The sequence below is a fragment of the Chenopodium album genome, chromosome 3, assembly GCF_948465745.1.
Source record: "Chenopodium album chromosome 3, dcCheAlbu1.1, whole genome shotgun sequence".
Taxonomy (NCBI): domain Eukaryota; kingdom Viridiplantae; phylum Streptophyta; class Magnoliopsida; order Caryophyllales; family Amaranthaceae; genus Chenopodium; species Chenopodium album.
In genome coordinates this window covers 81,050,661-81,077,032 of record NC_137836.1, presented here as the reverse complement: position 1 = coordinate 81,077,032, position 26,372 = coordinate 81,050,661, and the positions used below count along the sequence as shown (strand labels likewise).

The following is a 26,372-nucleotide window of genomic DNA, read 5'->3' as shown; positions in this document are numbered from 1 at the left end:
TCTCACATACTCGGGTCAACTCGGGTCTAGGGTTGGTTTTAGGTCGGGTTTGGTTCACTATTTTTTCGGGTTCAGATGTGTCGGTTAATAATTGGGTTTGAGTCGATATTTCGAGTCGGGTCAACTTTTGACAACTCTAGTCAAAACTATAATAGTCGAACAGTTTTAAGAAATGACATTTAGCTTAAAGAAAACAAGGGGTTTTTACCATCTTATAAAGTGTTGAATAGACCAGATTAGTTTTGTGTTTCTATAGAACCATATGTGTTTTCAAGAGATCCCGCAGTAAACTTCTTCCAGATGCCAAGCTGTTTTTTTTTTTTTTTTTTTTTTTTTTTTTTGGGGTAGCTATTAGCAGCGCTTCAAGTTCCACAACAGCATGAATCTCCGCACTTGATTATGTTTTCCAGAGTATGGTGATATTACAAAATGTAAAACTTAACTTATTAACCTACTAAATGGTATATTTTGAAACTTTTTCTGGATTCAATTATGAAACTTGTTAGTCGCTAATAGTTACAATGTTTCCCCAGTCCTAGATGCATGAATGTTGTTTACTATTTCTCTTCTTGTATCGTTTAGTGACCAACACTTGGTAAGCTTTCATTTTCATGGATATGACTTGATTTTAAAGTGTGCACACAATTACAGTTTTGACGCGATGCTTGGAAAATCAGTATGGCTGAGTAGATTAGCAAAAGCAGAGTTATTTTTAATTTTTTCCAACTAGAGATTTATTGGTTCTAAATGCGCAACCATAAGGCAGAAAAAAGATAAGGTGATCCCAACCACCACCGGTGAAAATCACTCAAAAACCGAAAAAAAATAAAAATAAAAATAAAATATATATATATATATATACAATAATTATTTTGAAAGAGAGAATAAACACATATATAACCATTATTTATATTGACAGATTATAATATTGCTGTATAGTGTGGGTTATAATACAGTGTCTGCTCGACTGAATTACACAATCATAAACAACACTTATAGCCGTCATAGGTATATAACTGAAACTAACCATGCCTTGGTATTTTCTTAATTGGATTCACGGCAATATACAGTTGAAAAAACCATGCCATGGTATTTTCTTAATTGGTTTTATGGCAAGAACGCCGGATTTCGCCATTACTTCCAGTAAGTGGCTTGATGTTCCCCATTCTAATCATGCCAGCAGCAAAATCGCTGAAGAACTCGCCTTGCTTCATTGCATACATTTTAACATAGGAATCAGCCTTATTTCCATTGTAAAGTTGCTGGTCTGAGTGAAGCAACCCCTTCTTTACCAGTAAATTCTGGTAATACTTTTCATCAAATTGAAACTTTGTTTGATAGTCCAGGGGCTGCAAAACGTTGTTGCTTCCACTTCGAGGACACTTGTTCTGTAGTGATTTAGCGAAAGCGGCATCAATATTGGTGTCATTGTAGATATGTGACCGGAAACTTGTGCACCTAGCAAATCCAACTGTGTGCGCGCCTATATGCACAAAATTAACAAAGCAGCAACCAAATGAGTTCAATTTGAAGGATAAAACACCACGTCCATCCATATGTAACATCATGTCACCAGCATTATACATGTCAAAACTTTCATTTTCAATTCATATTCAAAAAGATAATGAAATGTTAACGTCCATTCAATATAAATTCTCTGACCATCCTGATAATTCATACGAAGTATAAAATTATAAAGTACTTGTACATATGAAGTACTTTCTCTGTTTTCTTTTAAATGCAACACGCCCTTCTAACACGCTTTTTTAGGAGATGATTAGACTAGATAAACGAGCTACTTTATCAAAATAGTTGCAGGACCAAGATTATAGAAGGGTTAGGTACTACATGTATAAATTTTTTAGATTAATTTATGTGTTTACATTACTAAACCTCTTCCTCAAAGTGCGTGCCGAGAAGGTGTTTTGCATTTAAAAGAAAACTGAGTAAGTATTAGATAATCGAGGTAAAATCCTACAAGTCCCATTTGCCAAATAAATTTTTGTAATGGAAATGAGTGGTGGTGATAGTAATTGTATATAGATACATTATATTATATCTCATTATTATAACAACCATTTACTACTGCCTATCAAACGAGCTGATAATGTTTGAGAAATGATGTTTACTCGAGGGCAAAGAAAACAGTATAGACATTAGGCGTACCAGAGAGGACCACCATGTCCTTGAATGATAAACCCACAGCGGCAAAACTGGAAGTGAGATTACTGAGATTGAAAGAAGGTTGAGGTATAAAGGCATTGGCTGCACTTCTGTTTGCTGTAAGAGAATCTCTTCTTCCCAATCCTACTTTCCATGTAGGACCGCCATACTGCAATTGCCATTTTCATGTTAGCTAAATAGTTTGTATAAAACACGTGCACATTAATGTTCTGTGGATGTCAACTAGCTTAAAGTCTTGGGGTAGGGTGGTACTTAGAGATCAAATCTCATCTACATCATTGCCCTTGCGGGTCTCTCTACGCTAAAAAATCAAATATCATAGTTCTATTTGAGTTAGTTTAACCCTAGTGGATATCAACTAGCTTAAAGTCTTGGGTTAGGGTGGTACCTAGGGATCAAATCCCGTCTATATCATTGTCCTTTCGGGTCTCTCTGAGCTAAAATCAAAAATCATAGTTCTATTTGAGTTACTTTAACCCTATTTACGTTGAACCATCAAATATTCCTCCTTAGTTTCATTTTAATTCCATAATTAATTGCCTCCATAATGTACATGAACAATAAATTAAACAAGATAATCAACTAGGCATTTTAAGTGGAAAAGGATTATGCAGGGAGCAAAGAGTAACATTCAAAAACAACTTACATAAACAACGGCATCACGAGCTATAAGAGCAAGAATATCAGCACAGGAGACTACTCCAGGGCATGCCTTCTCTAAATTGGCCTTAATCTGGTCCACAACCTCAAATCCACGAACCGAGTTATTATTAGGTATAGCAGTTTTCTCACCTGTGAATGTTGAAGTGTCATCTAGTAGAATTGATCCATCGCAACCCTGATTAACAAGCATGGCATGAATAATCAACACTTAAACAATCACCTACACATATTAGAATCAAAATATTGCAAATATTGCCTTATAGTGTGGCCGCCTTAAGCACTTACATTGACAAAGCAATCATGAAAGTGCAACCTAAGCAACGATGCTCCAACTCGAGCCTCGTTTTTTATAGCTTTTGCCACTCCTTGCTTAACAATACTAAGAGCATTTGGGCAAGAAGAGGAATAGAAATTTGGTGAAAGCTGGCCATGTCCACTATGAACAACACCAAAAACAATGAGAAGTAACAAGTAAAAGTTGCCACAAGCCATTTTGGTTTATTTCAAAATCACACCGACAAATAATATAGGAGCTTGCTACTTTATAAGCAATCTAAACTTGACTGTGTCAACAAATTAATGGTGCATTATTTGTGTCTCATGAACAAGCTAATAAAGTTCAATACAGGGTTCAAGAACCATTCATGTCACAATCAAGTTAGTTTTGAATACATGTTCTATTGTCACTTTCCTATAACTAGATAAGGAACTACGTTACATGATTTGGAGGTATAAAAATGTTAAATAATCTATTCATTTGAATTTTTATACATCACTTCATTATATATAGTTTGCTAGATTTACTTAAAAAAAAATTATTATAGGAATTGCAAGAAGAGTTTAAACCAAATTATTAGAATCTCCTCTGTAAAATAACTCAATAGTTTACAATAACTTTGCGACTTTGATACTTAATAAATCTAAATTTTAGCAGATTTGTGACTTTGATACTTTATAAGGCTTACTTTGTAATTAGCTACCCCTTATGACGAGTCAGAATTCCAAAAATAGGTTTCAAGTCAAGTTGAAATGAGTTAAGTTGGCCACCGGCCAGTTTGACCGGTTGTGTTCAAGTCGGAAATCTCATGTTGAGTTTAGAATTTAGATTAGTCCAATTCAAGTTGTAGACCAGTTAAAGTTGATTGCATCTAATTTGGGCAATTTAAGAAATCATGTTATCTCTGGCAACGCCATTTTCATAATCAAGCCCCTAATAGCTTATGGTTATGTTCAAATGAGATTCTCTCTAAAATCAAGTCTCTCATACTTGAAAAAAAAAAAACATAATACACAAATCAGCTTATTTTTTTACTAGGTGTTAAACTTTAAAACACACTTTGTAATACACAATCAGTTTATTTTTTCCTTAATACAAGTACAATCGATCCCAAGATCTCTTGGAACCAGGAGGGGAGCTCTAACCACTTGAGCTATCCCTCACTGCAGAAATTAGATTAGAGAAGTATCAAAAGTTACAAGAGAGTTAGGGAGGTTTATCCTCCAAGATTACATTCCGAATAAAGTCGGGTGGATCATACAAACCGGTTTACAATTAACTAACTCGGTTTACAATAACTACTTTGCTACTTTATAAAGCTTTACTTTTAGCAATTTTGTGACTTTGATACTTTATAGTGCTCTACTTTTATAAACTGTAGGGAACACCTTGTTACCCTTACCATGAGTTAAGAGTCCTCAAATCAGTTTTGGGTTAACCTATGACAAGACAATACTTATTGAATCAAATTGACACCGTGCTAATTTGGCCGACAGTGCATTCGTGAACGTGTTCAAGACAGAGGCAGAGTGACCTTCCTAGCTTGAACACCTTCGGCAGGTAGGGGCATAGGGCTGTGTCAACAGGTCTATTGAGTTTATGTTAATCTAGTCCAAGTTGTGAATGAATTAAAGTTGATTATTTGGATTTTAGGTAATTTTGGCATCAAGTAACCATATCATGCAAGTACTTTTTAAAGTGTAGCAATTAGCTTCTAATAGTATACTTTTTTTTTTTCTTTTTTTTTTTGACGAATTCTATTAGTATACCTTAATCATTGTTAAATCCTAACAGACTAATCAACTTTTACAGCAACTATGACACGGATTGCAATCAGCTCATCATCAAATGCTACAACACCATGGTGGCGACCACGGTCACAAGTTAATGTCATACTTTTCTTATTGGTTTTGTCAAGTTCAACGAATTTTAGATAGTTAACTAGAGGGTTTATAGCAGGAAATGTCCTATTCAGGTTAAATCTATTACGGGTTGTTGGTCCTGATACGGTTAGGTGTAGATCAGATTCAATTCTTAGATTATCAGCAGCGTAGATTTCATGCGTACTAGCTCCTACGAGTATAGTTTTATTTAATAAGTTTACATCTCATGCTTTTGAAATCACTTGCATGCTCAAATCAATATTACATCTATATATAAGCATATCCATTTCAAAATTTCAATGCAAATGAAATAGAATGTCATAAAAAACAACAAAATTGACATCATGATGGTCTAAATTCTATACTATCCTAAAGGAAATATCTTGAGGAAAATATCCATCTGTTTTATTATAACTTGCAACTACTGATTTACCCTGCATTAAATTTAAGGCCCTCCTAAAAAACAAGACATTCCAACTACACAGACATTATTAGGCAAGGGACAACATTACAAAGACAAAAGATAAGACACCATCTTTAAGACAAGTCTCCACCCACCCATAAGCAGTACACTGTAGGGTCCGAAATGTTATACTTCATCCGTTCTATTAATATTGCAACAATGGACTTTTTGCACTATTCATCAATCTTGTTTGACCATATAATATGAGTTATACGTTAAACAAAATATAGTCAAGTGGGATCTTGTTGGATTCGTCTCATATAATACTTTCACAATATCAACTTTTTGTAATTTTTACTCTTACACAATTATAGATATTTAGCATATAAAATGTGTTTTGGGATGCGTAATTTCCTCCTTGTTGCAATATTAACATAACGGAGGAAGTAACTTTTACAAAGACCTCTTTTAATAAATTATCATCATCTCAAATCACTCCCTATGATTTTGACACAAGGTCGACCCGATGTTATGTGTATGAACCTTCATAAGTCTCTCCAACTTAGGCAAAACGGCTAATAATTAACCATAATAAATGCTTAAATAAACAAGCCATCCTTGCCTTTAAAATTTGGACAAACAATAGATATAAAGTTATTTATTTTCAATATGATGTCTCAATATCAATTTCATTTTCAATGCATGAAATTGACATCCCTCCAATGAGAAAATTGATGAGTTACTTTAGTTAAGAAAGTTCAAGGAGATAAGCTTTTAGTACAGGCAAATTAAAGCACATACAATTCATTATAAGAGAATATGCAATTAAGCAACATGTAAGTATAAGAAAAAGATCATTAATTACAAACTTAACACACATCATGCTCCCACATGCACAAAATAGTGAATGGAATGGGCTTAAATCTAGTAAAATCACACATTAGAATCAATCAACTTGACTCAAACCAATTCAAATGCTTGTAAATCCTGAAAGAACCTAAACCCACGATAGCCCATAACAACAGTTTTATCCAGTTTATGTCTGCTAGCCAACACTATGAGCAACTTAGCCATCCCCTTTATGTCAACTATTTTCCTAAGTATTCACACAACAAACCAATCAGAGGAAAAGATATCAATAACTCAGTTCCCAATTATCAATGTGATTTCACTCTTCAATCTTTAGAATTTACATATCTACTGACAAAGGAATCATAATACCTTTGGTTGGAATATCTCACTAGTCCTAAACATCCAAGGAACACAGTAGTCACAGAGGATAGCACAATTGTAAAATACATCCTCACTTTGGATGGTACAATATATAAACTATAAAGCAATGCAAAAATTCCAAATCTTACCCTCAAGAAACTTGAAAATCTTCACCTATTAAGCTAAATTATTAATATGCATATGAGAGTTTTCTTTACTTCTCTTTGAGGTTGATCATTTCCATGAATAAATAATAATATATAGATGTCATCAAGCTAGTTGACAATGTTGGTATAGACTTTGAAAGTAAAGTCAAATCTCATCTTCATCATTACCCTTGGTGATCTATAGACATTAATTAAACATAAAAATTAAAATAAAAAAAGAAAAGAAAAAAAATACCCCTTGAACCCACCCTAGCCCCAGGATAAGATTCTTCCATAAATCTAATCCTAATTCCTAACATCTTTTTCAATAAGCTGCTCAAGATAAGTATCAGTAGTATATACCTAATGCAGTCAGTCAAAATTCTTCTGACCATTATTTGGGTAACTTTGGATGCTAGGATTTTTAATACAGTACTGTTACGATCATCATACTCCCACAATATTTACACTCTCTCATCCTTAAATCAACGGCTCTTGTCAAATTAACCCTCAAATCAAATATACATAAAGCCATCAAAATACAAAGACAGCATCCCATACTCTCTCAAAACTTAGATACTTTAAAGCAATGCCTCGTAGTTTCACTCATTCTACAATTTTAAAATCACAGTTTTGCAAGAAATACTCAAAGATAGCAAGGCTACACTTGGTAATTGGTACCTAGCACTACAAATACTAGAAAGCGTATATTCATACTAGACCTTTCCTCATTTACTAAAGAGAAATAAACTAGCAGCTATATACCAATACAGCCTGCAATGGAAGCTACCAAATAAAAATAAAAAAATAAAAAATAAATAAAAAAAAGAAGAAGAAGAAGAAAAAAAAAAAGGAGGAACTCAAATCTTTAATTTGTTATCATGCAACCTTAGATTTTGCTCCCATAACAAAGTCCAAAAAGAAGCAACAATCTCTCACGTGACATCTGATAAAATTAAGCATATGAAAGAAGGGAACAATCCACTTAGCAGCAAAACATTTGAATATATTTCCCCACTCTTTTCAATTATCAACAACACTTTCTGGCTTCAACTTAATATTCTCTGTAACGACGACTGTAAGATATATAAATAGTACTTTGTACACAAAACCATAAGTTTGCATAGAGCTTATTTAGACAATGACAAGACTTTATTCTAACTTGGACATAAGCCTAGAAAGTAATTCCACAACCCTCGATACCCCAAAAATTTGGCAATTACAACATGCAGCTTCCTGATTCATATCACTTTGCTCATCTTATTCCCCCAAAAACAAGACCCCTCAACATACAATCCAACATAACCACCACCTTCAGAACAAGTTTCCCAGCAAATGTGAGCAAAATCTACAAGCTTTTTCCACTCATTAGAGTCATAACTTCAAAACTAGCACATCATTTGGCATGAATATTATTTTACGCAATATAACAATAAAGAATAATACCAATAAATCCTTCCAAAATGTAATCATCAGCTAACTATAGAACTTCCAACACATGCACCATACATATTTTGTTTCAAGAATATATACCAAGGCTGTATTACTAGTTGTCTAGTTCTATTTAATATTTCACCATTTTCCTCTAAAAACATAAGCCTTCATCAAATAAACAACAGATCAGACCGACAACCAATCTTCACCTTTGTAGAACCTAAAACTTACCAACCAAGATTCCCAACAAAAATAATCTAATAATCTACAACACCAGCTGTTTGCAGTAAAAAAAAGTAGTACATTACTTGGTATAAATAACATGTTATATGCTATATGCCTATATGTAACACTTAATGCCAATAAATCCTTCCAGGATAAAACCGTCAATTAACTATATGTAACACTTAATGCCAATTAATCTTTCCAGGATAAAACTGTCAATTAACTATACAATATCCAACTTGTGCACCTATATCATCAATTGGTAGTCACTAATCTCAATCATGCAGCTTAAATAATCTCAAAAATAACCAATTAAAGCATAGAAAAACTCGCACATTACACTTGGTTCTCAACATATAATTCCCTCCTTAAATCAACACCTCTCGTAATAATGACCCAAAAGTCACAAACTAAAACAATTGTCAAAAACTCAAAACATTTCAACCGCTCTGTTCAAATGATCTCACAGATAACGGATTAAGGTATCAGAAACTCCCTAATCAATATTTTGTCCTCAATGTATTATCACCTCTTTAAGTCTACACATGCCGCCATTCAGACTTCTTAAGTGCTTCCAATCTTCACTTATTCACAAAGATACATGATAACAACCATCAAAACATCACAGATTTAGCTTCCAAACTTCATCTCAGATGTTTCCCTATATGTAGAATTCTTCATAAGATGACTTAATGTGTTTTAATCCAAATACCAGATGAAAAACACAGCCACAAACAGCAGATCCCAACCTCTAATAACAGAAACCCAATAATCATCACACACCCATTATCACCATAAGATAAGAGCACACAAAACTTATCACAAAACATAACTACTAACATTCCATTCCAATAAGCACTACTTGACCTAAAAAACTTGATTTGAACTATTAACAAAAAACAAAATGTACTTTCGAAATTCTAAACCATACAAAGTTCAAAATTCTTTCCAGCAAACAATAATATAAACAGCCATAGGCAATTCAGATAAAATATTTCAAATATAGGACAATCAGGAATTCCCCAAATTGTAATAAGCTTTAACAATCATAATCAGACAGCATGGAAATATTCCTAAACACATCAGCAAAAGACAACGAAAAAAAATAGAAATATAAATACAAGTTAACAATTATGATCTCAATCCTTTGTTTACAACTATAACTATAAGAATAAAAAGAAGCTTCCTTTTCTGGTAACCACAAAACTACACTTAACATCAACAATTTACACTTTCCTTTAGTCGAAATGAGACTCTCCAGCATTTCACATTCTTAGCATAATTACCCAAGTCTAAATAGAGGTTATGATGGACAAAATATAGTATGTAGTTTTATTAGCAAAAGTGAAGCCGCATATTTATTTATTTATTTATTTATTTATTTTATATTTTTTAAATCAGCCTGCTTAATGTTACATATCATGCATTTTAACACGTATCATACAAAAAGAAACCCCTCGTTAAAATAACCAAAAGATCAACACGCAACCTTCACTTAGACCACACAAAATTAACAAACAAGATTCCCTTCAAAGCCAGATAATCTACAACAAGCTGCTTTGCACTCATACCTAAAGAAGCACACGACTTGGCACACAAGTTAATCAATATGAAGAACATAATAACAGTAAGTCCTTCCAGAATATAATCTCAATTACACTTTTAAACTAGTAGCCCCACACATTTTGTTACAAAAAAATTCAGCTTTCCCACTGTTACAAGTATTAGTTGCTATATCATAAATATCATCAAATTCGAGTCAAAAGAAACCCCTCCATCAAATAAACCAAAAGATCCCCACAAAACCTCCACTTTCTAATCACACAATCACACATACTCTGCAGCCTAAATTCCCTTCAAAACTCCAATGATCCACAACAAATTGTCAACACTCATCCCTTGTATACTGTATAGCACAATACTTGACAGAAAAAAGTTAATCATTCAAACATATGAACTATATTGACAATTAATAGTCACTCATTTCAATCATTCTGTTCAAAGGATCTAACAGAAAACCCAATTACATATAAGTAGCTCCCTAATTTAAATTGTTCTCAACCTCCTTAAGTAAAAATATGCCATCATTGATCATTCAGAACCTCAAATAAAACACAATAATAACCATTAAAATATAACGGACTTGGCTACCCCATTTCCTTTCAAATGTTTCCTACTATACAAATTTCTTCACAAAATTACTCCAAGTATGCTTTCAAAATAAATTTTTCACTGCACACATAAAAATAGCCACTAGAATCTTAAAGGACCAATCCACTATCACATCATAAGTAAACTCAAAAGCAACATACCATCATATTCCTCTCAAACTTAAACCTCTGAATCAAAGAAACCCAAAAATCAACAAGAAAACTACTTCATAGTTCATATATGGGAGACTTGAATATTCAATCATTGCAATAAGCTTTATGCCTTTATCTATAGTAGTTGGATAGTATGATATATTTCATAACGTAATATCAGTTTTAAAAAATAATTCTAAATGGGAATACATTTCAGCGACTATAATCTATATGACTATATCATAACATCTATGACTATAACTATATTTGACAAACATTTACATTTAAGTCGACACAAGACTTCTGCATCTCTACATTTTACAACTGTAACAAACAGACACATAATTTATAATTGTCTAACAAACATACACAAGACTTTAGCATCTCAAATTTTCCTCGATACTAGCTAGTCAAAACCAGCAAATGTCGGACAAAGCCAAGTAGTTGTAAATGCAAGAGTACCCAACACATTTTGTGACAAAAACAATCTGCTCTTACTGTAATAGATCATGCATATCATAGCCGAAACCTCAAAAATTTCTCAAAAAGCGTGGATATTAGCCTTCAATTTAGGAATTTCTTTACTGTTTTTCACCCGGAAAAATAAAAATTACCGAAATGTTTACCATGGTCCCTAATACCCTTGTCTTTTATCGGTTTACAACTTGAACCAATTTCTTTAACTCAAGCTTACCACGAACATTTATGACAACATATAATGATCATAAATAAATCCAAACGGCATTATTTGACCCCGAGATGTATCCCCAATACCGGGCTCCGGAACATTCAAAATTTCTAAAAAAGCGTAGATATTAGCCTTCAATTTTGGAATTTTTTTGACTTTTTTTCGCCCGAATATAAAAATTGCCAAAATGTTTACCATGGTACCAAATACTCTCCGGAAGTCCAATTGGGTGGGTGAAACCATCCAATTTGCCTTAAAACGACCAATTTGCCTTAAAACGACCAATTTACCGGTTTACAACTTACACCGATTTCATTAATTCAAGCCTATCACGAACATTTATGACAACAAATAATGATCATATATGGTTCCAAACGATATTATATAACCCCGAGATGTATTTCCTAAAATTTCAAGACTTTTCGACACCGGTCCTGAAAACTAAAATTCTCAAAAAACGTAGATATAAACCTTCAATTTTTGAATTTTTTGACTTTTTTACGCCCGGAAATAAAAATTGCCGAAATATTTACCATAATCTCTAATACCCTCCGGAAGTCCAATTGGGTGGGTTAAACCATCCCCGACCAATTTATCGGTTTACAACTTGCGCTGATTTCATTAACTCAAGTTTAACACAAACATTAATGACAACATATAATGATCATATATGGTTCCAAACGGCATTAAATAACCCCGAGATTTATCCCCTAAAATCTAAAGACTTTTTGACCCCGTGCCCCGAAACCTCAAAAATTTCTAAAAATGCGGATATTAGCCTTCACTTTTTGAATTTTTTTTACTTTTATTTGCCCGAAAATAAAAATTGGCGAAATGTTTACCATGGTCCCTAATACACTCCGGGAGTCCAATTGGATGGGTGAAACCATCCTATTAGCCTTAAAACAGCCAATTTACCGGATTACAACTTGCACAGATTAAATTAATTCAAGCCTACTACAAACATTTATGATAACATATAAAGATCTTATATGATTCCAAATGACATTATTTGAACCCGATATGTATCTCCTTAAGTCTCAAAACTTTTCAACACCGGGCCTCAAAACATCCCAAATTTCTCAAAAAGTGTGGATTTCAATTTTGGAATTTTTTGACTTTTTTTCGCCCGGAAATTGCCGAAATATTTACCATGATCCCTAATACCATCTGGGAGTCCAATTGGGTGGGGTGGAACCAACCGATCTGCCTTTAAACGGCAATTTACTAGTTTACAACTTGCACCGATTTTATTAATTCAAGCTTACCTCGAACATTTATGACAACATATAATGATCATTTATTGTTCCAAACGACATTATATGACTCCGAGATGTATCCCCTAAAATCTCAAGCCTTTTCGACACCGGGTCCCGAAACCTTTAAAATTTCTCAGAAAGCATGGATATTAGCCTTCAATTTTGGAATTTTTTTGACTTTTTTTCGCCCGAAAATAAAAAATGCCGAAATGTTTACCATGATCCCTAATACCATCTGGGAGTCCAATTGAGTGGGTGGAACCAACCGATCTGCCTTCAAACGACAATTTACTAGTTTACAACTTGCACAGATTTTATAAAATCAAGCCAACCACGAACATTTATGACAACATATAATGATCATTTATGGTTCTAAACGGCATTATAAGACCCCGAGATGTATCCCCTAAAATCTCATTTCTTTCGACACCGAGCCCGGAAACCTGTAAAATTTCTAAAAAATCATGGATATTAGCCTTTAATTTTGTAATTTTTTGACTTTGTTTTGCACGGAAATAAAAATAGCCGAAATGTTTACCATGATCCCTAATACGCCCAGGAGTCCGATTGAGTGGGTGGAACCATCCAATTTACCTTTGAACAACCAATTTACCGGTTTAGAACTTGCACCGATTTCATTAACTGAAGCCTACCACGAATATTTAAGACAAAAAATAACGATCATATATGGTTCCAAACGACATTATACGACCCCGAGATATATTCCCTAGAATTTCAAAACTTTTAGACACAAAGCCCCCGAAGACTCCAAATTTCTAAAAAAACGTGGATATTCGCCTTCAATATTTAAATTTTTAGACTTTTTTTTCGCATGAAAATAAAAATTGCCGAAATGTTTACCATGGTCCATAATACCCTCCCGGAGTCCAATTGGGTAGGTGGAATTACCCAATTTGCCTTCAAACGACCAATTTACCGACTTACAAATTGCACCGATTTCATTAATTCAAGCCTACCACGAACATTTATGTAACCCTGAAATGTAAACCCTAAAATCTTAAGGCTTTTCGACAACAGGCCCCAAAACCTCAAAAATTTCTCAAAAAGCTTGGATATTAGTCTTCAATTTTAGAATTTACAAATTTTTTCGCTCGGAAATAAAAATTGCCTATATGTTTACCATGGTCCCTAATACTCTCCAAAAGTCCAATTGGTTTGGTGGAACCAACCAATTTGCCTTTAAACGGCCAATTTACCAGTTTACATCTTGCACCGATTTCACTAACTCAAGCCTACCACAAACATTTATAACAACATATAATAATCACATATGGTTCCAAACGACATTAAATGACCCCGAGACGTATCCCCTTAACTCTCAAAACTTTTCGACACCGGGCCTCAAAACATCCCAAATTTCCCAAAAAGCGTGGATTAGGGCTGGCAAAAACTGACCCGACCCGAAAACCCGACCCGAACCCGACCCGAAAAAAGCGGGTTAGGGTTGAGAATTTTGACCCGAAAACTTAAATGGGTCGACACGAACCCGAACCCGAAATTAAATGGGTTAGGTTAAGGTTGAAAATCTCAACCCGAAGACGACCCACTTAACCCGAAATAAATTTCAGGTCATAATCAGGTCGGGTCAACCCGAACCCGACCTGATAACCCGAATTAGTTTAAGTTTAAAAAAAAAAAAACGTAAAAAGCTTTTATTAGCCCAGCCCAAATGCACAAAGAGGCTTCCTATATAAATTCAAAACCCTAAAATAATCTCATTTCCCCTCACCTCTTCAGCCGTTTTTCCCCTCATTTCGCTCTCTTTAATTTTCTCTCTCCTCAAAAACTCATTATATTGTTGAATTTTCTCTTTAATTTCCTTCAGTCGTTTACCATTGTCAATTTGTCATCTCCTTCACTCCTTCACAAGACGCGTTCCTTAATTCTTCTCCTTCATCAATCAAGGTATCTTGCTTCTTAATTTATTTTCTGTTTCTTTTTTCGTGTTTTTACATGCTATTTTTGTTTATTTTCGTATTCTTTTGTTGTTAATTTTATAATTACCTGCTTTCGTTTATTTTGTTTTTTTTACATGCTAATTTTCGAGTGTTATTACTAATTTATGATGTTAAATGTTGTTGTTTATGTTATAATACGGTTGTTTTTGCTAATTTTCGAATGTAATGCTAATTTTTATTGTTAAATGTTGTTTATTTAATGGTGATTCTTGTTATTTTTTGTTTTTCATGAGCATGCATGTTTTAATTTAGATCTTACTAGTTAGATCTAGACAATCTAGTCTGATTTAGATTATTATCATGTTTTAATTATATTAGTGTTGTTTTTCTTTATAGGTTTGGCAGCAAGAAGTAATCACCCATGTTCAATTGGAAATGTTGTGGATCAATTTTAAAGCTTGAGGTGGTGAACAAGGATGACAACATGATAGATTGACAGTCTCAACATCGCCCGATCTTAATTCAAATGAAAATCTTATTGCATCTTCTATTATTTTTGAGAACTGTAATTTGTGTTAAAAAATCTTTTGAAACTTGGTTTGTAATTAGTGAATTGCACTTTTTATCGGTTTATAATCGTTAATTAGGATTGTTACTTTGTTAGACTATGCCATTTAATTTTGGTTTGAATTAAAACGCTCAACCTCTGAACAACTTGTGTTTGAAATGAAAAAAAAGTTAATTCAGGTTAATTTTGGGTTAACCCGAACCTGAATATATCAGGTTTGGGTCGGGTCAAGTTCAGGTCAAAGAAACCTGATTTTAATCCAAATAAAAAATCAGGTCAAGTAAGGTCAATTTCGGGTTGACCCGAACCTGAAAATATCAGGTTCAGGTTGAGGTTTTCAACCCGAAAAGTTAAACGGATCAGGTTCGGGTTGGGGGGTAGCTGACCCGAAATTAGGTGACCCGAACACGAACCCGACCCGACCTGATCCGTTTGCCAGCCCTAGCGTGGATATAGCCTTAAATTTTGGAATTTTTTTGACTTTTTTTCACCTATAAAAAAAATTGCCGAAATTTTAACTATAGTCCCTAATACAATCCGAAAGTTCAATAAGGTGGGTGGATCCATCCAACTTGCCATTAAATTGCGAATTTATCGGTTTACAACTTGCACCGATTTAATTAACTCAAGCCTACCACGAACATTTATGACAACATATAATGATCATTTATGGTTTAAAACAGTATTATATGACCCCGAGATGTATCTCCTTAAATCTCAAATCATTTCAACACCCAAAACCTAAAAAATTTCGCAAAACACGTGAATATTAGCTTTCAATTTTGGAATTTTTAACTTTTTTTCCCCCGAAAATAAAAATTGCCGAAATGTTTACGATGGTCTCTAATACCCTCCAGTAGTCCAAATGGGTGGGTGGAACCACCGATTTGCCTCTAAACAACCAATTTACTGGTTTACAACTTGCACCGATTTCATTAACTCAAGCCTACCACGAACATTTATGACAACATATAATGATCATATATAGTTCCAAACGGCATTTTATGACCCCGAGATATATCTTCTAAAATATCAAGGATTTTCGATATCGGGCCTCAGAACCTCTAAAATTTCTCAAACAGCGTGGATTTTAGCCTTAAATTTTGGAATTTTTTTACTTTTTTTCGCCTGTGAATAAAAATTGTCAAACTGTTTACCATGTTCCCTAATACCCTTCGAGAGTCCAATTAAGTGAGTGGAACCATCCAATGTCTTTAACCGGTGAATTTACTAGATTAAGACTTGTACCGATTTTATTAACTTAAGCCTACCACGAACATTTATGACAACATATAATGATCCTTTACGGTTTAAAACAGAATTATATGACCCCCGAGATGTGTCCCCTAAAATCACAAATCTTTTCAACACCGGGCACTGAAACCTTTAATCTTTCTCAAAAAGCGTGGACAATAGGCCTTCAATTTTGGATTTTTTTAGACTTTTTTTAATCTTTACCATGGTCCTTAATACTCTCCGGGAGTCCAATTGGGTGGGTGTATGATAGAGTATAAAACATATTCCTGGGCCTCAACCATCGGCTGAGTTGATCCTTTAACATGGTATGGTTGAGGCCCAAGAATATATTTTATACTCTTTTAATGTACCTATCCAATTTACCTTTAAACGACCAATTAACCGGTTTACAACTTGCACCGATTTCATTAAATCAATCCTTCCACGAACATTTATGACAACATATAATGATTATAAATGGTTCCAAACAGCATTAAATGACCCCGAGATGTATCCCCTAAAATTTCAAGGCTTTTTGCCACAAGGCCTCGAAACCTCCATAATTTCTCAAAAAGCATGAATCTTAGCCTTCAATTTTGGAGTTTTTTTACTTTTTTTCGCTCAAAAATAAAAAAAATGCCGAGATAATTAACGGTCCCTAATACCCTACGGGAGTACAATTGGGTGGGTGAAACTATCCAACTTACCTTTAAACGGCTAATTTACCGGTTTACAACTTGCACCGATTTCATTAACTCGAGCCTGCCACTACCATCTATGACAGCATATAATAATCATGTATGGTTCCAAACGGCATTATATGACCCCATATGTATTCTCTAAATTCTCAAAGACTTTGCGACAACATGCCCCAAAACCTCCAAAATTTCTAAAAAAGCGTGGATATTATTTTTCAATTTTGGAAATTTTTGACATTTTTTCGCCAGAAATTAAAAACTGCCAAAATGTTTACCATGAGCCCTAATACCCTCCGATAGTCCAATTGAGCGGGTGGAACCATCCAATTTGCCTTTAAACGGCCAATTTACCGGTTTACAACTTGCACCGATTACATTAACTCAAGCCTACCACAAACATTTATGACAACAAATGGTGATCATATATGGTTCCAACAACATTATATGACCCCAAGATGTATTGTCTATATCTCAAGGCTTTTCGATACTGAGTCCCAAAACTCAAAATTTTCTCAAACGGCGAATGCCTTTAATTTTCAAATTTTTAGACTTTTTTTCGCCCGAAAGTAACAATTGTCGATATGTTAAACATGGTCCCTAATACCCTTCGGGAATCCAATGGTAGAACCATCCAAATTGCCTTTAAACGGCCTATTTACCAGTTTATAACTTGTATAGATTTCATTAACTCAAGCCTACCACGAACATTTATGATAACAAATAATGATCATATATGGTTCCAAACGAAATTATATAACCCCCGAGATATATCCCCTAAAATAATAATACTTTTTTACACCGGGCCCCGAAACCTCCAAAATTTCTCAAAAAGCGATACCTTCAATTTTGAAATTTTTTTATTTTTTTCGCCTGAAAATAAAAATTGTCGAAATGTTTACCATAGTCTCTAATACCCTCCGGGAGTCTAATTGGGTGGGTGGAACCATCGAAATTGCCTTTAAACGACCAATTTGCCGATTTACAACTTGCACCGATTTCATAAATTCAAACCTACCACGAACATTTATAACAACAAATAATGATCATATATGGTTCCAAACGGCATTATATGATCCTGAGATGTATCCGATAGAGTTTCAAGACTTTTCGACATCGGGTCTCGAAACTTCAAAAATTTCTCAAAAAGCGTGGATATTATTAGACTTCAATTTTGGAATTTTATGACTTTTTTTTTCCAGGAAATAAAAAATTGCCGAAATGTTTACCATGGTCTTTAATACCTTTCGGGAGTCCAATTGGGTGTGAGGAACCATTTAATTTGCTTTTAAACAGCCAATTTACGGTTTACAATTTGCACCGATTTACCGGTTTACAACGGCCAGTTTAATTAACTTGCACCGAACCCGACTTGATCCTAAATTGACCCAAACCCGTTTTAACCCATCAAAACACAAATTTAACCCGACTTGTTACTAACCTGAGTGAATTTAACCCAACCTGTTCCTAACCCAACCCAAATTTAACCCAACCTGTTACAAACCCGACCTTAAATTAACCCGACTTGTTTATGACCGGACCCAAATTCAACCCGACTTGTTATTGACGTGGCCCGAATTTTACCTTACCTATTACTTACCCAACCCAAAAATTCAACCCGATATGTTACTAACTCGACTCGAAATTAACACTTGTTATTGACCCGGCCTAAATTCAACCCAAATTGTTCCTAACTCGATTTCAAATCACCTTAAATAAAATTTAGACCACATTATTATTGTTAATCAAAGCATTTTGTCTTGGGAGACCAAGTCGGTCCATGCTAGCAAAAGAAAGAGCATCATCCTCAAATTTAAGAGTTAAATATAGTATATATTTGTTGTATTGTCAAAGGAGATAATTATCTTCCTAAATTATAGACTACAGTTCCCTTGCATATTGCCATATATATTATAGTCAAAAGAAAGATAAAAATGATAATTATCTATTTATAGTTAATTGAACCCGAATATGACCTGACTTGAAAATGACCCGACGTGATTATAACTAGCAAATTATTGACTTGAACATAAACCGACTTGAATCCGAGAATGACCCGACTTGAAAATGACCCAACCTGATTATAACCCGCAAAGTATTGACTTGAACCGAACCCGACTTGAACCCGAGAATGACCCGAATTGAAAATGACCCGACCTGGTTATAATCAACAAATTATTGACTTGAACCGAACCCAACTCAAACCCGAGAATGACCCGACCTCATTCTAACCCGCAAATTATTGACTTGCGAACCCGACTCGAACCCGAGAATTACCCTAACCGTGAAAACCCGAATTAAACCCAACCTATTGTTCACCCGACTCGAATGTAACCCGACCTGTTATTAACCTAACTTAAACCCGAACCAAACCCGAAAAGAAGTATGACCTTACATGACCCGACTCAAGCTAACCCAACCCAAACCCGACCCGCATAGATTATGGAATTAATCTAAATTGACCCAACTCGAGTTGACTAGACCCACTTTTACCCGACCCAAACCCGACCCGTTTACTCGAATTGACAGCTCTAATATCATCATATAAACTATTGGCACACATACCATAAACATTCGCCATTACTGTAAGATTCACATTAATAAATAAATAAAACTTATTCACAATATGAAACATTCGTCAATTGTTATACAACTTCCAACTTGAAAAAATAATCATTCATTATTATGCAACTTCCAACTTGAAAATCTATATTTTCAAATGATATCCACACAGACAAAACGTTCAATTCAAATATTCTCATCACCCAATCAAAGTATCACAAAATCCCTTAACAAATCTGATCATTTCGACCCACAATTTACACAAAATTGCAACCATCAAAATATAATGAACTTAGATTCCCAAGATTATCTTGGATGTATCCCAATATACATAATTCTTCACAATATTAATATTACACTATCAAGCATCATATTTCTCTCGAAATAAAACACCTCAACAACTAAAACCAAAAAAACAGCACACAAGCACGGTCTCCAAAAAACACAAACCTCAACAAATACAAGTGTTCCCTTCAAAAGACAATTGATCTACAAGCTCTATCCATTCCTACCTTTACAATAGCATGTTAATTGGCATAATTAATATGTTATACTTTATAAGTAGCACTCAATACCCGTTATTACTCCCACATCAAAATCATGAAGTAAAAGACATATTCAATCACAACATAACATAACTACATTTAGTCAACCCATCTTATTATTTAGACTATCAAACAACAAAATATAAAAGCCATAAAGACGTTATGGACTAGGCTTCACAAGTTATTCTAAAAAGTTTCCCGAGATACAAACTTATTCACAGTATTGATCAAAGCGTATTTTCAAAAGTGTTCTATAAACCACTTATACACATAGCCACTAGAACCTCAAAAGACCCATCCACTCTTATAACATAAATAACCACAAAATCTACACATCCAAAAAAATGTAAACAAAGGCTTCTGCTTGGACCCGAAATTCAGGTCAAAATTGAGTTTTTTTTTCATAGGGAGGTGCTGTACTTAATATCACTTGCCTTAAAATACCTTGCTCTCAAACAAAATTACTCCCTCAAACCTTAACTTATATATTTAACAGGAAAAAATCATCAACATTACTCATTCACCAAAGATAACAAATATATGGCAGGCTACAAACCAACAAAAACTGCAAAGGTAGCAATTTTACATCCTCAAATCAACAACTCCCCCAATTACACCCAGAAGTTACCCAAAATCACTACCCATAACAAAGATTAATTTAATTGTAGACTATAAAAACAGATACTTCATAACTAGCTTCCTATTCCAAAACATCCCAACATAATGCCTCACAGTATTTTTGTAGCCCAAAACTCTGGTCATCATTCCAAACCCAAAATGACAACACAAATTGAAACTAATTAAGAATAAAGTCATAATAACACACAAGTTCAGACAAAATTCTGGAATTCACATTCATCATGAATCAATAGAAACGAAAAAAAAAAAAAAAAAAAAATTAAAACCTAAAATGTAAATAAAAAAGAACTTCCAAATACCTTTTAGTGACCTCCTCGAACTTATACTTCTTCATCATCATCGACTCCACAAAATCGGCTAATTGTACCAAATTTGCCTCCAATGAAACCCTAACATTTTCGTAACAAAGACCGAATTGACACATTTCCGTCGCCTCAACCAGATGAAAACATGCCAATTACAGAATTTCTCCCCAAAATGAGGGTTTCGCAGGAGGCGACCAGGTACATAACACCTCGAAATCAAATTAACAGTTATTCATTGCCAAAACCTGCTAATTAATCTGAAATTAATCCCGAAAACGTAAAAAATTGATCGACGATTTCATTTGGAAATTATAATCTAGGGTTAGGGTTTTGATCGGGAAATGCTAATTCTTTCAGGGGGAATGAGAGGAGAGAGAAAATTGAGCACGGGTTTTATATGGTTTATATGGCGGTGAATGTTTCGCGGTACACGCGTTTTCTATAATGTTTCGCGGTACACGGGTTTTATTTTTTATTTTACTTTTTAGTACCTGAGTTTTGCTCGATTTTTTAAATGGGCCTGAGTTTTTTTGTTTCATCATATACCCTAAACTTTTTAAAATTCATCATATAAATTCGAGTTTTCACAAAAATACACCATATATCTTCATGACTAATGATTGTTAATTTTGTCAATCATTAGTTAATTTTGAACCGAAACCGCTCTAAATATATTACCCAACCACCTACATTCCTTTTCCAACCCCCAAAACATCATAAATTTCATTTTCTCATCCTCAAAATCAATCATACGGATATGATTATGGAGATTTGGAGTGGTTTTAAGGAGTGGAAAAAGAATATGAGTGGTTTTGTGACGAGGGGGAGAGATCTAAGGTGGTTTCGAGGTATAATTAATCAAATTCTACTCATCTTATTCTTATTAGGGGTATGTAGTGAATTTCAATAACAACTTAGGGGTATATGGTGAATTTGAAAATTTTCATGGGTATATGGTGAATAAACAAAAAAAACTCGGGATTATGTGGTGAAAAAACCGCCTTTTAAATCATTATTGATAATAAAATATAGAAGTACTCTCTCGTCCCTTTATTAAAACTCTATTTCTTATTATATGAGTAATAAATATAAAAAATAAGCTTTTAATAAAGGAATAGATGGAGTATAATATAGTATTCAAAAAAGTTATATTAATAAAGTATATTAATGCTTCAAAAAAAAATAAAAAAATAAAGTTTGATAGGGTAAATTCCCTTGAAAAATAATTCCAATTTTAGTATAGAGTAAATGAGTAATAGATTTTTTCCAAGTGGTATTTTATTCCTATTAAATTCACGCGATAAATTTTTTATTTTCTTTTTTACGGTACCACGCGTAATGGGTTCCGTCTTGAGATTTACTGAAATGAGCTGAACTGAACTGAACTAAGCTGAAATGAATACTATTTTATGAGAGAGGGAAATTAGGAGCTAAACTGAATTGAACTGAACTGATCGAACTGGTTGGAGCTAAACTGAACTGAACTGAAATTAAGTAAATGTGAACAGGCTATATGACACTTGAGGATTCCTCACCCTCTCCTGTTCCATGTGCTTAGTTTGTACTAGGTAAAAAAATTACAAGGTTAAAAATCGTCCGTCTTATATTATCTCAAAATATATATATATATATATATATATATATATATATATATATATATATATATAATATATATATATATATATATACACACACACACGAGTACTCCATAATTATGAAGTTAGCGAAAAAAATAAAGGGTTTATATAATTCATTGATTAACTTAACATTAAACGATACATTTTCAGAGTTAAAATTAACAATCTTTTTGTTAATTTAATTGAAAAAAAATTCCTATTTAATAAATTTTAAGAAAATATTATGCACACTCGTATAATATAGTTAGATAGAATAATTTACATTTTCAAATAAAAATAAAATAAAATAAAATAAAATAAAAATTACTTGTGAAAATGGAATTTTATCGATTTTGATTTTAACATTATAAAAATCTACCGTTCTGTAGAAGCAAAAATTTTGGAACAAAAAAGGTTAGTGAGTTTTGTGTCCTGAAGAATTGGACACAAACGTTACTATGTTACGGTGTATTCTTTTTTTTTTTTTTTTTTTTGAGAAAAGCATGTTACGGTGTATGGTCTAAATAAACTACTCCCTTTGTTCCTAAATTACATTCTTGTTTCTAGCATTTATTCCTCACATAATAGAGGAAAACAAGAATGTAATTTAGGAACGGAGGGAGTACTTCGTATATTTTTTAACAAATTCTCTGTATTCAATTTTTGGCTCATTAATTAATACTATCATAATATTTTGTAAAAACTTTAACAATTTCATTTTTCTATTTTTGTCCGACCCAACTTTCTTTTTCTTGTACATACATAAACGGACTTGGACTGAACCTGAGCAAAACCCTCCCAACCCATCTCACCGTACCCTCCCAATACAAGGAGCTCTAACCTCTAATGCAATGGTTTTTATCCTGACGTACTGGATTTTTTTTTAACTTATGGGCTAAACTGAATTTATTTGCTTTTGTTTTCAACTTTTGGAATTGTTGCACTATTTTAGTAGCTAGTAGCCTAGTACTCGATATGAGCTACTAGCCTTCACCAAAAACAATTGACTAGCTACTAAAAACATACTTTTAATTTGTTAACTTGCTAAGATGATTGGCATTGACCTTGAGATTCCAACAATACTCCATCGATCTTAGTTGATTTACAATATGTTTGGAATCAATGCTAAAATTTAAAAAATAACCAATGTTGTCGTCCTAAAAACAACTTAATTCCAAAAATACTCGTACCAAAAACCATCCAACTAAAAAAAATTACAATCGACCATTCACCTAATACACTAACAGTGTGATTAAGTGACAAAAAATATGTACTTTGTATACTCATGCATCAAAATAGTAAAGAGTATGTATCACAACTTTGTCGTTGATCGAACGAGATTATTCTTGTGGAAGTTAAAACGAGGCAAAAAGGATTAATTAAACAAGATGGAGATCAGAGAAGCATTTTATCTTACATAATTCATTCATTATAATGAAGACTAAGCTAGGGAGATAGTATTACTGTATATTGCTAGCTTCATCCATATTCGATCATTTACGTACGCCATGTTACCTATTGATGCATGAAAATGACATAAGAAAATTAGGTAAAAAAAAATAACTTCATTTATGTTATTTTTGCAGTTGAAATGCTTCATGAATATGACTACTAAAAGCCTAAAACCAATTGAACATGCACCTATATATTTTGTAGGCCATATTTGACAGACTATTCTTCACATTATTGTTGTTTCTTGCGTTTATGTTCAAATTAAATTGACATCATAGATTCACAAGTAATGTTCATAGATTTTCATATTGAATTATAAAAAAACTACTGTAACCTATAATACATTTATCACAGTAGCATGTATAGTATTTTAAATGATTGATTGTAACCTTTGGTGGTTATTGGAAACTTTAACTTAGTTATTGTTTAGCTCAAAATTTGACTGTTAGATGAGACCAGGCTCAATGAGACAACAATTAGATTAATAAGAGTGCAAATGACAATGCAGGTTTCGAAAATCAAGAAGGAAGACATGCAAAGAACGAGCGAAAGGGAAAGGGGAGAAGAGACACGAAATGGTGACGCGGAAAACCCCAGCAATAAGGGTAAAAATTGTGGGTGACAATAAGTCCACCAATCTACTACGTTGTTAGGTTAAAACAAGTACTATTTAGGTTTACAATTGAATAGTAACGATGGTAAAGATTGCTAGTAATTGTTAACTGCTATGAATAATAAGGCTGGAGTATTTTTGATGCCTTTGTACAATGATTAATTCCCTATTTATAGCACAAGAACTATCTTGAAAGGCTTCAACAGCTCCATTCCGGATTCCATGGAATCTGGAGCTAGTGGGCTGAGGTAGTTCCTAGTTCCAATTCGCTTAAGTACCTGAGATTGGATAGCTAATCGCGTGATAACCTGTAAGTCTGTAACCTGCAACCTAACAACCTGCGAACAACTGAACAAGTGAATCTATAATGAAAATTTAGGCACAACAGTTATAAATTTCATTTCATAACTTGTTGGAGAGTAGATTTGATTATATTAAATAATACATCTATTTATCGTATTATGTACGGACTTAATTACAAATTGATAAAAATATTACGAGCAATTATTTGCCACTTTATCACATATTTGTGCTAATAAAAGTAGGTTATTTATCTAAAAATCTCATTAAAGAGTTAAATTAGTTGGCTTGAACTGAATTAATTTGACTTTAGCATAATTAGTACTTAAAATGGAATATAATAGGGCCCGTTTTTGCCTAAAAATTAGGCAAATACAAGTCGCAATTCATTGAAAGGGTGCACGCTTGGCAGGGTTGAAGGGGGCACGTTATGAATAAGATACGTGAACTTTCAGCCAAAAGTAGTGCAATTTTGAAGCACCAATTAATCATCAAGATTAATTTATATCTAATCTCTAATCAATTTTTAATTTCCCAGTTATTAGGATCCTCATTATTCCCTCCATAAGAAAGACCTCTTGTTGTCCTAGCTCCCTGCATTGACACCCTATCTTTCCTTAATTGTTTGTGTATGAGATCAAAAAGGGTGTTATTCCGTGTTAATTCATTATTAGGGTGAATTTTCATCTATTAAGAGTATTATATTATTGGATTATTGTATGTGTTGCTTAACTCAAATTAGATTTTAGACGATACATGTAGTGCAAATTTTTACTTGCACGCTCACTTCAAATAATAATGTTTAAATATATGTGAATACGTGAGTATGTGACTTACATTACATTGGATCCTAAGAGTGAGATATAATTAAGCGGTTAGAGTTTCTCTTCCGGTTTTAAGAGATCTTGGGATCGATATGATTCTCATTACTTGCACTAGTACTTCTAATGTACTTGGTACAATTTTGCTCATATGCTCGATCATTTCACATAATACACGTATCTAACAAGCCAAAATTATATCTCGGGTATGCCTATTTCCATATAATATGGACGTATGTAGAAAATGTTAGGTCACGGCTCTCATAGTAGCTAGGTGGTTACTGGTTAGTTTTGAGGGGTTGCTTTATGCCACACTTATACATTAAATTTTATGTTTGGTCATTTGTAAGAAAAATAAAATAAAAAAGGAGAGTAACACATTGCCAATTTCGTATCAGTTTCAGACTATTAAAGCACAAGCGAG

At 33.5% G+C, this 26,372-nt stretch overlaps 1 protein-coding gene and 1 long non-coding RNA gene across 2 annotated transcripts; one reads left to right on the top strand and one right to left on the bottom strand.

Moving 5' to 3' along the window:
- Positions 1-885: 885 nt before the first annotated feature.
- On the bottom strand, positions 886-3,498 carry LOC145619295 (peroxidase P7-like). Its single transcript, XM_081673965.1, has 4 exons — positions 3,133-3,498; positions 2,831-3,022; positions 2,167-2,332; positions 886-1,483 (listed from the first exon to the last, which is right to left on the bottom strand). The coding sequence occupies exons 1-4, from the start codon at positions 3,337-3,339 to the stop codon at positions 1,098-1,100; spliced, it is 951 nt and encodes a 316-aa protein (XP_081530091.1). The 5' UTR covers positions 3,340-3,498; the 3' UTR covers positions 886-1,097.
- Positions 3,499-14,178: 10,680 nt separating this feature from the next.
- On the top strand, positions 14,179-15,264 carry LOC145619289 (uncharacterized). Its single transcript, XR_014108114.1, has 2 exons — positions 14,179-14,603; positions 14,993-15,264. It is a non-coding gene; the product is annotated as an uncharacterized LOC145619289 (long non-coding RNA).
- Positions 15,265-26,372: the final 11,108 nt, after the last annotated feature.